The 17,106-nt window shown below is 43.4% G+C and overlaps 1 protein-coding gene across 3 annotated transcripts; it reads left to right on the top strand.

Annotated features, from left to right (window-relative positions):
* The first annotated feature begins 837 nt into the window (after window positions 1-837).
* Window positions 838-16,510, top strand: PRPSAP2 (phosphoribosyl pyrophosphate synthetase associated protein 2). Of its 3 annotated transcripts, XM_059484190.1 has the most exons (12): window positions 1,289-1,400; window positions 3,504-3,623; window positions 4,045-4,194; window positions 5,288-5,340; window positions 5,464-5,530; window positions 6,122-6,294; window positions 7,186-7,301; window positions 10,760-10,815; window positions 13,079-13,227; window positions 14,176-14,246; window positions 15,168-15,314; window positions 15,818-16,510. In XM_059484190.1, the coding sequence occupies exons 3-12, from the start codon at window positions 4,076-4,078 to the stop codon at window positions 15,974-15,976; spliced, it is 1,110 nt and encodes a 369-aa protein (XP_059340173.1). In that variant the 5' UTR covers window positions 1,289-1,400; window positions 3,504-3,623; window positions 4,045-4,075; the 3' UTR covers window positions 15,977-16,510. The 3 variants fall into 3 exon arrangements, with proteins under 3 accessions (XP_059340172.1, XP_059340173.1, XP_059340174.1); XM_059484189.1 differs by lacking the exon at window positions 3,504-3,623 and having other exon boundaries at window positions 838-1,400; XM_059484191.1 differs by lacking the exon at window positions 1,289-1,400 and having other exon boundaries at window positions 3,504-3,566.
* The last annotated feature ends 596 nt before the right edge of the window (window positions 16,511-17,106 follow it).

The following is a 17,106-nucleotide window of genomic DNA, read 5'->3' as shown; positions in this document are numbered from 1 at the left end:
GATCAGCCTTGCTCCAATGCACCCTGCAGTCCAGGAATAAGCAAATTTAATTGCTTTTTGTGAGAAAAGCTGCAGTGGAAAGTACCTTTGTAGCTTTATGCTAAATGCTAGAATTCTGATCCACAAATGCTGCTCAACTTGGGCGTACTGAGAAGTGTAATTTAAAACAGGTTCTAACTGTGCAGTCTGGGGAAAAAACATGGTGTTTTGGTTTTGTATTTAAAGGAGGGATGTGTGTCTGTGTGGGATGACTACAACTTCCTCAAAGCAGTTTTGTCATGGGTGTCTTGGGATAAAGCTTTTTTTCTTTTTAAGCAGGGTGACTGAAATAAGAGCCTCATTTCAGATGTCAAAAGAATCTTTGTGCAGTTCAACTGATGCATGTGGCAAGAAGAGTCCTGAGAGGAGTCTGGATAAATCATGTGCACTTTTGACAAGGAACTGAGAGGCCACTGATAGTTTCTGTTCTTAATTTCCTTTGCAGAAATGCCTCTTTTTCCATAAACGCTGCTCATGGCAAAGGCCAGATGGTAGCTCGGTGTCCGGCGGGGATGGAGCCACCCTTCCACCCCTCTCTGGTGGGGATGCAGATGTGGGAGCTCCAAAATTATGGCACCCTGTGGATATAATTGCATTATTCCACATGGATTTTGCACCAGGGGGCAATTTTAGGCAGGGGGCAGCTGAATTGTGGTGTTGGGGTCCCCCCATCCTCCTACCAGCGGATTCAGATCTGTACTTCCTTTTGTTGCAAAGGTCAAAAATGGCTGATGATGGGTCTAGGAAATTATTTTTATAAGGGATGGCTGAGCTGGGTTTGTTTACTCTGGAGGATGCTCGGGGCCCTTATAATTGTCTTCAACTCCCTGAAATGATGCTGTAGTGAGGAGGGGGCTGGTCTTGGAAGCTGGAGATTCAGATTAGATATCAGAAAAATTCTTTTTATTGTCCGTGTGGCCAGGCATTGGCATAGGTACCCAGGAAGGTGGTGGAGTCACCACACCTGGAGGTGTTGAAAGAGCCACCCGCATCTGGCGGTGGGTGATGTGGTTTCGTGGTACTGCTGCGTTGACGGCCGGACTGGATGATCCTTAAGATCTTTTCCAACACTGACGATTCCAAAAGCCTGAAACTTTGAGATTCTGTAACCCGTCCCGGTGCCCAGGAGCACGGGGGCTGAGGGGGAAGATGGCGCCCGCTCCCCTCAGCGCGGCGGGGGAAGGGGGGGGGGCGTCGCCTCGGGCCCGCCCCGCCCGCCCGCGCTCCCTCCCTCACGCCCCGCCGCCATCTTGCCCGCGGAGCACCGGAGGGGCTGAGCTCCGCCGCCGCCTCTGCCTCTCCCCCTCCTTCCCCTCCGGCCGGGCCGCCTTCTCCCGGGGCCGGGGGGCCGGAGCCGGCAGGTAAGGCATTCAGCGAGGGGCGCTCCCGCCCGCTCAGCCCAGTTCAGCCGGCTGTGTGAGGGCAGGACATCCCCCTTCCCCACACGGGGTTCCGACGCCTGAGCAATGGGCTATGTCGCCCTTCCCTCAGGGGATGGAGCCCCTCTCCTGGGCTGCCCCTTTCTGGGGTTGCTCGGGCTGCCCGCAGGTGCCACAGGTGAGGGGCAGCGGCTGGGGCTGTGGCGTGCCCGAGCCGCTCTGGGGGCGGAGGGATGGGATCCATGAGGGACACGGGGCCTGTGTGACCCACCTGGAGCACCCGAAGCACCGCAGGGAGGGGTGGCTGGAAGGGTCTCAGCCCACGGGGATCGGTGAGTGTGGAGGGACGGGAAAATTCCCCGTGGGGACAATGGGGAGAGGGTGCCCATTCCCTCCATCCCATGGGTTCCATTCCTTATCCCATCCAGTTATTCCTGCCTCTGTTGCTTTCTGTGTGGACATGCTCAGTTGATGGAGGCATAAAGCCGTGTGTGCCCAGTGATTGTTGTGCTCATCATGATGTGTCTGTGTAATCGTGTGCAGCCCAAAAGGAAAGGCAGGTGTTTGTGCTGCAGCCTGTTCTGTGCTCGTGTTCAACCTTGGAAGGTTGGCCCACCTCGCACCCGAGGATTATTGTCCCATGTACCCCTGTGGAGTCATGCCTTTGCACGTCTAATAAAGTTTTGTGAGCTTGCTTTCATCCCAACACCTGTTTGAAGGTTGATATATCCATATTACCCTTTAAATGCAACTTCCTTGCCCACACACACCATAGCCCACTTGTAGCTGCTGAAGTACATCCACAAGAAAGTCCTTGACCTATAATAAAATGAAGAGCAATGTTCATTATTGCTTGTGAATACATCAGTATATTGTGGTGTAAAGTGCACCCTCAGCAATAGTGGGGAACCAACAACTCACCTTTTCAGATCTTTTACTCAGCTCCTCATTTCCCTAATCTATGGAACAAAGAAGAAACAGACCTGCATAAAAATACACCTGAACACTCTGTGAATGCTTTTGGTAACACAGAAAGTTGCCTCCACTCTGTTCCCACCCAGGCCCACAAGCAGGGTGCTCTCAGGTGCTGTTAGACCTAAAAGCATTTCAGGTTCTTTGCTCTGGTGGAGCTGAGATGGATCTTGAACGCCATCATGAATATTTGATGGGTGATGGCCATTAGTTGACAGCTGGGAGTTGCCGAGAGTGAATGAGCAGCAGAGCAGAGAAACACTAGCTAAGAAATGGGGTGGGGTTTTTTTAGGTATTTAATTTGAGAGGGATACAGGTCTTGCTTTGGGAGCCCCTCTGGTTTTAGTGCCGTGGAACATTCAGCCGTGCTGGGGCTGAAGCTGGCGGTCTGTGCACAGTTCTGATGACAGGCAGGTTTTCATTCATGGCAGCTGAGCACAGCTCAGCCTTGGCACCAGCAGATTTGTTGTTAGGAAGTTCCTGACTTGACTTTGGCTCTTCACAAGAGTGAATCGGGTTCCTGTAGAGTTAAACTGAGCCAGACTGTCTGGTTGTAAAGGAGGTGTGAAGGAGTTTCATTACAGACCCAGCCAGCTGTTCCTGTGAACTCTTCCTCTCCATCTCTTTATTTTTATTGTTGTTTTGGAGTACTTCATAGTTGATACATCACCAGCTTTTTCTAACAAATTAGGCGTGAATATTAGATAATTCTGTTTCTCAGCAGGGAGATGTTTACCAGGAAAGAAGTTACAGATTTAGCTGTAAATTCAATTTAAACTTTGGTTTAAATTATGCCACTCATATTTCATATTTCCAGTCTCCTAAATAATGCTGAAATGGATGATGAAGGATTGGATTATTTATGCAGCAGGATTTTAAGTTGAATGCTGCCTCCATCTATCCAGGGCTGCTGGTCAATGGGATCTTTTTTTTTTCCCTTTTATTTGACTAAAATTTTATAGTAGAAGTAACCATGAAAATGTGATTTACAAAGAATAATAAAAACATGGAATCCCATCAAGTCCTTGGTGAGATTAGTGGTTTGTGCCTTTATTTGAAACAAAACCCAAATTATACTGATTTCCTCCTGATATTTTTCTCCTGTTTTCACAGGAGAAATATTGCTTTCAAAGAATGACAACAGCTGCTTCAGCAAGTGGATTTGCTGTGCAAGAGGTCATTATTTACAGCTGCCAGCTTTATTGAATTCATCCTTACATTTCATCCTTATTTGTAAGTTTATAACTGCAAAAGTACTGGGAAGAGATTCAGCTTTGGCAATAGATTCTTCTAGCCTGGGCCCAGGAGTTCTTTTTAGCTCAATTCTACCCCTGCCTGTCTTTGTGATTTTGGAAAAGTCAATAAACATTGCTCAGTTCGGGAAAATGAGCTGGACAAGGTGATGGAAAAAAAGTATCAGTGTTACTGGATGATAGCCTGAGGAAAACAGTTAAAAAGGAAAAAAAAACTTGGTGCTAGAAGGTGTTCTTGGGGGATCTTTGGAGAGCTTTTAAAATGGGAATAACAGATTTTAATGATGCTGGAATATCCAGGGTTCTGGGAGATTACCCTTTCTAAACAGAGCAAATGTCTGTCTTGTTTTGTTTTGTTTTGTTTTTTAACATGGTTTTAAATTACTTTTGATCTCTTGCAGTCTTTTAGAAGGGCAAAACAACTTAGGGTTGATGTTTTGTGTGCCATCAACTGAAATTGGGGCCATCATGAATATCACCAAGGGTGGGCTGGTGCTGTTCTCAGCTAATTCCAATTCCTCGTGCATGGAACTGTCCAAGAGGATTGCTGAGTAAGTAAAGGCTGCAGGGAATCTTCCCATCTTGGGGTTATTCTGATGGGATTTGTTTTACTGGACACTTTTCTTTCCCTATTTAACTAAGGTTATATTGGAAAACTGCCATGATTTGCAAGAATATGGAGTTTGCTCTATAGGAGAGGAAATTTCAACAGCTCAATAACAGAGAGAGTAATTTGTGTTTGAATTGTTCCGTGGCAGGCTGTGACTGGCTGCAGCATTTCATAGGAAACTCGTGGGATAATTCATGTTTGCATAGTGGTAAATCATCATGGCAGAAGTTTTCTCTCCTTGTAGTGGGGTGTTTTTAGGCAGGACAGCTCCATCCCTCCTGCTCTCTGTATATTTTGGATGGGAACATTTCTTTAGCTTAAATCCATGCATATCTCTAGCAGAACTTTTAGGACTTAAATAAATTTTTACTGTGCTAATTAGGATGCATAACATTACTGGGAATATTAGACAAGATGGATTTCTTCCAGAGGCTTATTTACCCCAAGTTGGGTGTGCTAGGAGGAGAAATGGGAGTGCAAAGGAACTCAGGTTATGTGTAGAAAGAATTTGGGCCTGAGTGCAGAGCATACCCTGATCTCCTTGTAGTGGTAGGGTGTAGCTAGTGCTGACAAGGAATAAATACAGCAGATATTATTCTTCCATTATCCATAAAATAGTGCTTGCTACTCTTTCCTCTTCATTCTGCATTGACTTTTTTCTATAGATAAGAGTGATTTAAAAGCAGTATTTTTGTGCACATGTATATTGCCACATGTGTGTATATATATATAGGGCAAGAAATATATTAAAAATTACAAAGTGTTACATTTTTACAGCACCATTTTTATCCTGCTGCTTGTTCTGAGCTTGGAAAATAAGTTTAGCATAGTCTGCAGTGCAGCTTTGGGGAATTGTAGGTGCTTTTTAGAGAAGTGTTCACTGTAATTACAGAGTTTATGGTTTGGGATTTTCTTTCCTTGGTTTTCTCCCACAGAATGCAGCCTTTTCAGTAACTCTTGCATTATGTGGGATTTACATTTGATTTGCCCTTCCTCTCCCCTTCCTGACTTCTGCCTTATTTCTGTTCCTGCAGGCGCCTGGGAGTTGAGATGGGGAAGGTTCAGGTTTATCAAGAGGCAAACAGAGGTGAGCATTTAATGAGCAAAACTGGAAATGCCCCTGACACTGATTTCAATGTACTACACCCTTTCTTAGACTCTAAAAAGAGTTTTGCTCTTGCAAATATTTCCCTATTTCTCTTCTTGGCAGAAACACGAGTGCAGATTCAGGAGTCTGTGAGAGGAAAGGATGTGTTTATCATCCAGACAGTTTCAAAGTGAGTAACTGCTTAAAGACCCTGTGCTGGCATTTGATCTGGGCTGTCCATAGCAATGCTTCTGTTTTTATTTTTAATCACCTTTTGTGTTTGTGATGCAGTGTAATAAGCTTATATTAACTAGATAGAGGTTTGTGGGGAGTTTTGGGAATAGGTTTTGTTGGGTTTTTATATGTACACAAAGGCAGCTTTGGCATAAGGTAGCTTCTACAATTTTAATTTGTAGTGACTATAGCAATAAAGCCTTCTCCTTGGTCTCTGCATTCCTTTCATAAATATTCTTTTGGTTATGTCAATCTCTTTTGAATTCTTCTCTTCTCAGCTCCCTGTCTCTAGCACCATTACAAAGTTAAGATGTAGGAGGAATGTTTCCTGGGCAATGTGTCCTGTGATTCAGAAATTCTTTAATTTTATGTGAAAAGAACTTTACAAATGCTAAGACTTCTTTTTTTAATGGCAGCAGAAGTGCAGATCTTAGCTGATGACCAGTTCTCTAAAAATATGCCCTCTCCATCTCTGCTGGGTGTGAAAACTGTGGTGAGTTCAGGATTTTTGTGCAGCAGCTCCAGGAGCAGATGTTTCTCGTTGCAGGGATGTGAATACCACGATCATGGAGCTCCTGATCATGGTGTATGCATGTAAAACCTCCTGTGCCAAAAGCATTATTGGAGTGGTTCCTTACTTCCCCTACAGCAAGCAGTGCAAGATGAGGAAAAGGGGCTCCATTGTCTCCAAGTTGCTGGCCTCGATGATGTGCAAAGCTGGTAAGAATGTGGCTGTCCTTAAATCAGAGCAAGGGGGCTCCTGCTGTCAGCTTCCAGCTTTAGGGAGATCTGTACACAAGTTTGGACTCTGTTTAAAAATAACTGCCAAGCTTTTCATGTGTTTAAACCTACATAGAAAGGAGAATGTAATTAGAAATGTTCCCAAATTGTGAGTTCATAAAAACCCCAAATGTGATAGAACCATTTTACACCAAATTGTCCTGAGCTGGCGGAATGAGTCTGCTGTGCTGAGCTGCTTTGGGCTGTGCTATCACCTCTCCCAATACCATCCTTTGCCTTTCCTGCAGTCTGGAACAGTTGTGCCATGTCATTTCTGTCTTGTTTTTTACTTGTTGGATGAATGCACTTTGTCCTTTACATCTGAGACCATGTGGGAGAATTAGATTATTCATTTTCACAGCCTTCAACACATTTTCTACTTCTTTCCTTTCACTCCCATCCCTGGGAAGAAGCAGGCAGTTCTAACAAACTGTGGGATCTGGGCTGGTATTTTGGGAGAAGAGGTTTTTGATTAGGAGCTTGGCCCATTTTTCAGGATTTAGAATTAATGAGCATGCTGTGTGACACAGGACAAATCAAGGCTTCCATTTTGTCCAGTGGAGAAGGATCTTGCCTGCCTCAGTGTGGCACTGCAGAGCCAGTTATGTGCAGGGTTCTGAGCTTCTTTTAAAAAAGTCACTCTGGAAGCCTCAAAACACATTAACGCCAGTAAGAGGGACTAAAATTAATTTATTATGTATTTTCACTCAGTGTTCTCATGCAGCTTAGTGATTTTTCTGGACAAACTGCAGTGAAACTTAAAAAAATAAAGTGTCTGTTCTCTCTTTTCTTAATGTGCTTTTTTGTTTGTTTCACTATTTTATTTTAAAGGGCTAACTCATCTTATTACCATGGATCTACATCAGAAGGAAATTCAGGGTTTCTTCAATATTCCAGTTGATAACTTGAGAGCATCTCCATTTTTACTCCAGTACATCCAAGAAGAGGTGAGGAAGGCCTGTTATTACAGTTGGTTTTTTAATTCCTTTTTGTCATGTCTCAGGGCATGTGAAACAAATCCCTCTGAAAATATTAACTCTTCAAACTGAATTTTAAGGGGAGAATGGTTACTTGGGGCAGGGAGTGATGTTGGGAATTGTTGGTTCTTCTCTTCCCCACATTTAACTTTTGCTTTCTTGAAGAGCTGATGTTTTCTTACCCATGCAGCAGTGCTGTTTTTTCTCTTAGATATATTCCCCTAACACTGAAAAAAATAGCATTTTCTTGCTCTCAATGTCCTCTTCCTTTCCTATTTCCAGTTTCCTTGACATTTATAGGAAGGGCTGCTTGTGTGGGCATAAATTTAAATCACAAAATAAGAAACATTTGGAAGTTGTAAACTATGAGAGAGCCTATTGATGTTGCTCTGAAAGTCAGGCTGGTGGGTGGAAGTCTCACTCACTGTTAGTTCAGACTGCATGTCTTGACTTGAGGAGCTTAACTTGGGATGTTCTGTGCCTCCATCTTATTTTTATAAGGATTTTGAGAAGTGCTACTGGTAGATTGGCCTGTACAAAATGTGCAAATGATAATTGTAGGTATAAGATGCACGTTAAGCCTCTGACTAATGGTAATTTGGAATAAAGCAAATGCTTTCTTCCTGGTGAGAGAAAGGGTTTAGCTCACTCTTGCTTTTGAATCCAAGCTATTTCTTTTTATAAAGCTAGGAATGGCTCAATTTCAAAAACAAAACACACCCCACCCCCTTAAGGAAACCCAAACCAACATGATTTTGTTATGACAGTATTAAAATCTGAGTTCCTCATTATAATTTCATTTGGTAATAGAGTCAAAGAGGATGGCAGAACAAAACTCCAGGCTTTGCCACAGTCATTCATCTGGTGTTCCAGGAAAGAAGTATTGCACACTGTAAGCACTTCCTAACTTAAAAAAAAAAAGAACAAAAGTGGAAAACCAAACACACAGAACACAAGTCAAGTTTTGCCTTTATGTGTTGCTTGAAAGTGTGATTTATGGTCAATAACAAGATCATGGTCCTGATTTGGTCTAGAAGCACCTTTTGATTCCTGAGCTTTCAGTGGTTTACACAGAATTGTTGCAGCTTTGAGTCTGACACTGCTGTGCAATCTAACAAATGACCCTTTGTAGAGAAGTTTTAAAAGATACTTTCAGTTCTTCATCCCTCTGCTCATCCATGAGGGGATTTTCTAAAACCAGAGTGAACTGAGTGGATCTGATCACACAGGGTCTGTACTGGCAAGTACCTTCACCAGCCAGATCTTTTATCTGTGCTTAAAACTTTGAACCATTGCTGCTCAGGGGGAATTTAGTATTCATCTCCAGTTCCTGGTGGCCACAACTTGCTGGATATCCTGCACTGGGAATACCAGAGCTTCCAAAGCTGTGGGAATCATGATGGAATGTACTGAGGAGCATGAGATGGAGTCCAGCTTGATAAGGATGAAAGTCAGTTAAAAAACATCTCACTGAAAGTTAGGAGAATGAGGGCTTGTAGTTGTTTCCTGTTGGAAATTTATGCCTAGATGTGAAGAGAATCCCTTGCTGTTGTGGCATGAAGGCAGTGCAATCAGTGAAATTGCTGTGATATAAAATAGTTGGGTGTTTAGTTTGGTGTGCTTGGCACATGTTGGATGCTCTGTGGCTTCTCTTTGCTTTTGGCAGGTGTTAATCCCAGAGTGACACAGCCCTTTGTTACATGGACATGTTGACACCTCAGAGTCTTTGGGATGACATTTCTGACTTCATTTTTGAAGAGCTGAGAACAAATTTGTTCATTTGGCAGAGGAAAAATGAGGCAATGGTGTCTGAAGTAGATCAAAGCCTTTATTATGTTGAGTGACAGGCCCTGCCTTGTCCATACCTTCCATCATGTTAATCTTTGCAGCCTCTTGTATAACTCAGTGTTTGCCAAGGACAGAACATGCTGAATTCCCACTTTATAGGTGGAGTTACCAACATTGTGGATTATTAATGTTGCCTGACGTCCTCAGAAAATTTCTTATTTTCTGTTGGTTGAACCCTTGCCCAAATTCAGAACTTATTTTTTCTTTCCCATGCCTACTTCAGGTGGAGCTTTTGGAAATAATCAGCCAGTGCAGTTTGTATATTGTGGATCAGATTGTGGAGGAACTTACTTTGCCTGTGTTGGCAGAAACCCCGAGTATTTCAGTGCTCTGGAATGGGTATTTGATATCTGACAAGGTGGTGAGCTGCATGACAGGGTGTCATCCCCACAAATCTGTGAATTCCACCCCTAACAGATCAATCTGCAGGTATTTAGTGAAGAGTTTTCCATCCCTTACACTGGGATTCTGAGGACTGGACCTGCTCTGTAGGACTTGCTTGGCTCAGGACTGTGGTTTTTTGCTAGAAGGACACACAGGTTCTTAAAGCTGCTCTCCATAGAGATGGATCATCCCAGGGCAGCAGAGTGAAGGAAGAGGCTGAGTTTGCAAGGAGTGGGGTAAAGTGGGATACCAGAGGGACTGCAGTTGTAGTTGATGTTGGAAAGAACTGGAAGTGTGGATGGTGGAATGCTTGGGAAGTTACAAACCAGATGAATCTGATGTGGAGTCACTGTTTGCAGGGAAAATGGAGGAGAGGAAAAGAAACTTTTGAGAGATGGGGACTAAACTGCTGGTTAAATGGGGATCAGGAGTCTGGAGTGAAAAACCAGCATGAGCTGGGGCAGGGGCAGCAAACTCAGGAGCAGCCTGTGCTTGTGAGGCCTGACTGGAGCAGCTGTCAGACACCAGAGGGAAACCCAGACTTGCTGGTTTGTGCTGTCAGCATTTCAGCAGCATCCCCTGGTGCTAACCGGGCTGGCAGTTTGTAGCACTTTGAGACTGAGCCTCCAGGATCAGTGCAGTGACTGTGGAAGTTTTATCCCTTCTGATGGTCCAGAGAAAGAGTCAGTGTGATGTGATGTGATGTGATGTGATTGATGTGATGTGATGTGATGTGATGTGATGTGATGTGATGTGATGTGATGTGATGTGATGTGATGTGATGGAGAGGTGTGACTTTTCTTGGGGTACTCTATAAAACAATAGGAAGTTGTAAAATGCTGGTTTTTAGTGATGAAAGACAATTTAGGTTGAACAGGAAACTTTAATTTTGATGGTTTCCTGTTTTAACACTTGTGGGTGTAACCCTGATGTCCTAAAGCAGTTATTTTTCTGTTATCTGTACTGTAAAATGGGGTTTATAAAAGGTACTGTTTGAAGTTAATATCTGAATTTTGTAAATACATGTTTTTACTGAGCTGTCAACCCTGATCATGCACCATGGATTCTTGAGGTTGCTTTCTTAGGTAAAATGTTCAATGCTTAAAATTCTGGCAAAATAAAGTTCTCTGATTCTTACTGAGGTTAAATTTGTCTAAAGATATGAAGTGGACATTGCTATCTGTTATTCACTACAGATACCAGACTACAGGAATGCTGTAATTGTGGCCAAATCTCCTGCATCTGCCAAGAGGTGGGTAAGATCTGCTCTCTTTCTCAGAGCAGCAAATCTCTGTTGGGTTTTGTTCTTAGGGTCGAGTCAAGGACAAATACTCAATAATTAGAAGATGCAGCCTTCAAACCCCTCCCAATTCTCCTCTGTCAGCTGTGTAGATTTTACATCATTGCTGTATTCATAATAAATCTAAGGAGAGTAAAAACAAAACCATACAAAAGGATGTGATAAATCAATGCAGTGCTTATGATTAAGAAGGTTTTTAATTATGTTATATTTGTGTGCATTTACATTATAAATCTGTAAATGAAGAAAAGTGGCTGGAAGTGTAATGCCATTAATCCAGATGAGTTTCTCAATGTGGACATAACAAAGAACATGGCTGATAGATCCTGAACACAGAAGGTCAGTCTGGGTTTGCTGTTTGAGATGATTGTGATTGTGAAGTCTCTGGTGGTTGAGTGACTGTTCTTAATCCATGAAGTTTTATAGTTGACTGTTCCTAACCTTTGGAATTACAGAGCTGTCAGCAGGTGCTGTAAGAGCTGGATGATGGTTTAAGAGAGGCTGTGGTGACAAACAAGACTTTGTTGAAAAGATATTTGGACTTCCATGCCAATGAATTCTGATACTCTGTGTTTTCCTTATTTTCTGTAACAAACCACCTTTTGTCATCTTTTTCTCCAGCAGTACTTTTTATGATTTCTTTTGTTTTGGCCAGGTAATTTTACATTTGTTTCTTTTCCATTTCTTTTCCACTGTGTCAGTGTTGCCTCTTGGGTGGAGGCAAGGCTTTGTTGCAGCATTTTAATGCTTGATTATCCACTAATTGTCAATGCCAGCAAATAGATGAGTTGCACATATGCAGTGATTTGTGGAGGAGAGGATCCCTGAAGTGTATTGTTTAGCTTCTTCACATGCTCCTATGAGTATTTAAGGACAATATGTGAAGAGTTACGTTGTCTTGGGAGAGGGACAATTGGATGTTTCAGCCTAATCCAGGCTGAAAACAATCTGGGAAAATACTTCTGATGAATCCCTGCTTGTGAAAAAGAACTCTTGTGTGTTGAAGTTCAGAATGTCTCTGTGGCTTCTGAGCTCACTGGGAAATTAATAAATCATTTGGCTGTCACTTTGAACTTGATTCAGTTTAATACTGCATTTTAAGGTAATTAATACAGTTTTATTGATATGATTATTCCTGCTAAGTCATAACTCTTATTGTTTGTAATAATAATTACCTATAATTAACTACTTGCAAAAATATTGCAACTGTATGATAACCACAGGGTGGAAGATTCTTAATTTTTAATTAACTGAGTATCACGATGGGCAAATTACTGTCTGGACTTTGTATTGTTTGGGTAGTGAAGTAAGGCTTAAGGACAGAGGAGGTGATTCAGGCACTGAGGTGCTGATGTTAGAGCAGAGTGAATCACTCTGGATGTGCTGGGCTTGCTTGGACCAGAGGAGACTTGGATGGGTGCTTAGGCAGGATCCCAAACCCTTGGGTGTGCAGGGTGAGGTGGGATGGATGTGCTCATTGGTATTTGCTGCTTCCAATATCTGGGATGCAAATTCCTATTTTCCTGACTCTCTGCTTTTCCCACTCCCCCAACTGACCTTACACTTCTTTCCAGAAATTTCTAATCTTAGTTGAAGAAATACTGCAGTGTGAAGGAACTTCATGTCAGCTAATTAAAAAATCCAAGCTGTTCAACTCCCAAGTGTGGTTTGTCAGGCAGAGTGATCATCTGGATCCCCCTTTCACAGGGTATCTCAGGTTATGTGTCAGCAGGTCAGGGATGTTGTCTTTATTTACTACTAAATAAATAGGTGAACACTTGTTTTCTCTTTTTATAAGAGTATTTTTTTCCTATTAAATGCAGACAATCCAGACATCAAGGCTGATCTTGGCTACTGTTAAATGTGTCCTGCTGAAGCATGGGATCCCTGAAGGCTGGGAAGTGTTATTTTGGCTCTTGGGCAAGCAGAAGGGAGCAGTCAGCATTTTGTGACTTGCAGCATTTATCCTGTTGCTTTAGGCCCATATGGGCACTTTGAAGGTTACTCTGACTTTAACAAACTCGATAAAAAAAGATCCTGAGGGGCAGCCGATTTCTCTATGAATTCTCTTAAAATTTTAGGATAGCTTGACTTCCCTCTGAAACATGAGCAATAAAATGGAAAGTTTAGGGTTGTAGACAGGTGAGTTGTTTGAAATGTGACCTTTTCCTGGTGTTTTAACCCTTTCCCTGGTGTTTTAACCCTTTCCCTGCAGGGCCCAGTCCTTTGCCGAGCGCCTGCGGTTGGGGATCGCGGTGATCCACGGGGAAGCCCAGGATGCCGAGTCTGACATGGTGGACGGGCGGCACTCCCCTCCCACAGCCAAGTACGTGGCTGCCATCCACCCCAGCCTGGAGATCCCCAGTAAGTAAGTGTGGGGGGAAGGTGTTACCTGCTGCTTTTGTGGGTTTAGGGATTGGGTTTGGCAGGAATGGATTGGCTAAAAGGAGTGGTTCTTCACAGAGGGAAAAAATAACCTCGTCTTTCTTAGTGGGGAGAAGATGATTCCTGTCACCACATTTCTCCTCACAGAGAAAAGCAAGGCACAGTTCTTCCCAAGAATATTTCTGCGTTTCATATTCTCTAAACCTCAGAGAAAGGAAAAGTAATTCTTATCATTTGCTGTGCCTGTGTTTGTGCAAAAGTAGAATGCAATATAGAAATTGTTTACCAAAGTAAGGGTGTTTTATTTCCTTAAACCTGTCAGAGCCAAGAGAGAGTGTGTGTGTCAGGACTATTGGCTGACAGTCACAAGTTCTGTGCAGTTGTGTGCAAAGTTAAGTGCTTAGCAGATTCAGTTCAGACACAATGTAATATAATATAGAATAAAATAGTATAATAAAATAATGAATTAGCCTTCTAATAAAATAAAATCAAATACATAATTTCTCTCCCCCTTGTTGGGGCTTCCCTACAAATACTATAGATTCCTTCTTGCTTGAGTGTGGATGTGACCTACAGCTGCACCACCAGAACTGCAGGGCATAAACCTACTGTGGGTGTTAGTGGGTGACTGAACTGGTTATGTCTGCAAGCACCTCTGTTTCTGTGCTGAAATTAAGAATTAATTCAATTGGTAAATAATTCAGATATAAATGAATATAGTTAATATATTAGTTAAGCTTTTAAAATATTTATGTATTAGAAACCTGCTGTTTTTTATTCAGTAATGATGAAATAGTTGAAATAGTTACTGCTTCATGTCTCTAATAGTGGTGACCCATCAGACATTTCCATAGTTCAAATAAATTATATAAACTTCCTCTTTTCTTTCTCCTTTCTCTCCCTCTGAAAACATCTGCCATTAATCAGTGCTGATTCCCAAGGAAAAGCCACCCATCACAGTTGTTGGAGATGTAGGAGGAAGAATAGCTATCATTGTGGTAAGTGAGGTGCCATCAGTTCTCATCAATTACATCAAACATGTCAAAGCTGCAGAAATCAAGCAGCTGTTCTGTGTCAGCCACTGAACTTTGGCTGCTGGTGGACTTTGATAGGATGGGGCAGCACTGAGCACCCTCACAAAGCTGCCTGGGAGCTCTGAAGGATCCACTCTGGGAGCAGCACTGGGACCTTGTTTCCATGAGCAGAGCAGGGGGAATCCTGTTCAGAGCTTACCTGCAGGGGTTCAGGTGCTGCATGCACCCCACAGGAGGAGGGGAGAACCCCCCTGATCTACTGCTGGGTTTGGAGATGCCACTGAAGCTGAGGTGATGGACATGGAGTTGCTGGAACAGGTCTGGAGGAGGCCACCAAGATAATCAGAGGGACAGAGCAGCTCTGTATGAGGAGAGGCTGAGAGAATGGGATTGTTCAGCCTGGAAAAGAGAAGGATCTGGGGTGACCTAATTGTGGCTGTCCAGTACCTGAGGAAGGCCTGCAAGAAAGATGGAGAGAGATTATTTATAAGGGCCTGCAGTGACAGGACAAGGGGCAATGGCTTCAGACTTAGAGGAGTGTAGGGTTAGATTGGATATAAGGGAGAAATTTTCCCCTATGAGGGCAGCTGTGGCTGCCCCATCCCTGGAAGCATTCAAGGCCAGGCTGTGTGTAACTCTGAGCAATCAGCTGTCAAGGCCGGTTCCCTGCCCGTGGCAGGGCTTGGAATGAGATATCTTTAAGGTCCCTTCCAACCCAGGCCATTTTGTGATTCCTTGATACACTTTTCTCTAGAGCAGATTGTAACCTCTGGGTTTGTCAAGGAAAAGAACAATTTTCTGTTAGTTTGGGGTTTGTTACACTTGTTAAAGCTGTGTTGCTCTGTCTGATGTGGTGAACCCTCAGTGACTCTGGGATTTTGGCAGGATGACATCATAGATGACGTTGACACCTTCCTGGCTGCAGCTGAGACCCTCAAGGAGAGAGGGGCCTACAAGATCTTTGTCATGGCCACCCATGGCCTGCTGTCCTCTGATGCTCCCCGGCTGATCGAGGAGTCTGCCATCGATGAGGTAACTGTGGGGTGTGAGCTCTGAGCAGGGATTTGGGGCTTTTCAAAGCCATTTTCTCCTGAATTGATTATTTGCATATACTGGCATTAAGGATTAAATGGGAGGTTCCTGCTTCAGGCTTTCTCAGTATGGAATTGTGTGCTGGAATATTGGCATGCACATGTCTTTAAACTCTAGCAGTGGGAAATGTGGGAAGGGGTGAGAGGCTGGACTGTCAGCATCAGCACACCTTCTCTTCAATGGGTGGGATATTTCTGTACCTCCTCTGGATCTGTGTGGCAGAATGAAGGGAAGGAGGGACAGTGCCATTAGTATCCATGGATACATGGAACATATGGCAACACATGGCCCTTCCTGACACTGTGACCCTGACAGTAATGTAAAATGTTGTTTTGTCAGCCAGGGTGGTTTTGTGGGATCTGTAAAACTCCCTTTCACCCTTCCAGTATAAAAGGTGGAAAACAAAAGAGTTACATCGTTGTGACCATTTCTTCCTCCTGTAGGTGGTTGTTACAAACACGATTCCACATGAAATACAAAAACTCCAGTGCCCTAAAATCAAGACTGTGGATATCAGCATGATCCTGTCAGAAGCCATTCGCAGGATCCACAACGGGGAGTCCATGTCCTACCTTTTCAGGAATATAGGAGTGGATGATTAAAGCTCATTCCTCTAAATAAACACCCGGGCCAAACTGGAAGCGAACAGAGAACGAGCTGTGAAGCGTTGTGCTTACCTTAATATTTCCATTGAGCCACTTCTTGTTTTCTCTTGGTTTAAGTATCAAGGTAGAACAGTTTTTGAGACATTTTTTTTTCCTTTGCAGGGTTTTTTTTTTTAAATTGGGGGGGGGAGGGTTGGTGGGAATAAACGTTTTACAGAAAAACTGTTCTAGTTGCTTTTAGGTTAGTTGCACTATACATGATGGAAAAATCCCACAAAACACTTGAGGCAAGAATTTGGCTTCTAAATTAAGCATTCCTTTTCCAAAGCTGCTTGCTACAAGTGCTTTAAATGATGATAAAATGAAGTGACTGTATAATATTTGCATTTTAAAAACCAAAAAGGTCGTACTGTTGTATGCAGTCCAGTGATTTTGTAGGAGTGCTTTTATAGAAAAGCATATGGAATATGCACCTGTATTTATTTTCTGCGACAAAGAATAAAAACTTGTTTTGTGTGAGCTTTCTAAAAATGCTCATGTGCTGCCCCTTTGTCTTCTAAACTGTCCTTAAATATGGTCAGGGAGCAACAGGGACTTGCTCAGACCATGGCACAGATTCCCAGAGAAGCTGTGGCTGCCCCTGGATCTCTGGAAGTGTCCAAGGCCAGTTTGGATGGGGCTTGGAGCCACCTGGGATAGTGGAAGATGTCCCTGCCATGGCAAAGTTTGGAATGAGGTGATCCTTCCCACCCCAAACCATTCTGTGCCTCTTGGACTTGGGAATATTGTGGGGGATGTAGGTTCCAGCTGGTAAAATCCAAACCAGCTCATCACATGTAAACTGGGGGGTTTTTTTGAGGTTTCCTGCCTGCCCTGACTGCATGGATGAGCTAAAATCTATGCCACAGAGCAGAGCTGAACTTGTCCAGGTTTGTTTTCCCAGCCCTCCTTGGGCAGGTGTGGGTGGAATGGCCGGCTGGCTGCCAGGCAGCAGCTCCCAGCCCCAGAGACTCCCAGTTCCTCACCTGTTACAGAGAAAACAGTGGTGGAACTGATGAGCACTTCGAGGCTGTTTGGTTTCATCTTTCCATCATATCCTACAAATGAGTGTAAAGCTTTTGGCGTGT

Source organism: Ammospiza nelsoni, chromosome 17 (assembly GCF_027579445.1).
Source record: "Ammospiza nelsoni isolate bAmmNel1 chromosome 17, bAmmNel1.pri, whole genome shotgun sequence".
Lineage (NCBI taxonomy): Eukaryota > Metazoa > Chordata > Aves > Passeriformes > Passerellidae > Ammospiza > Ammospiza nelsoni.
This window is presented reverse-complemented; position numbering and strand designations above follow the sequence as displayed.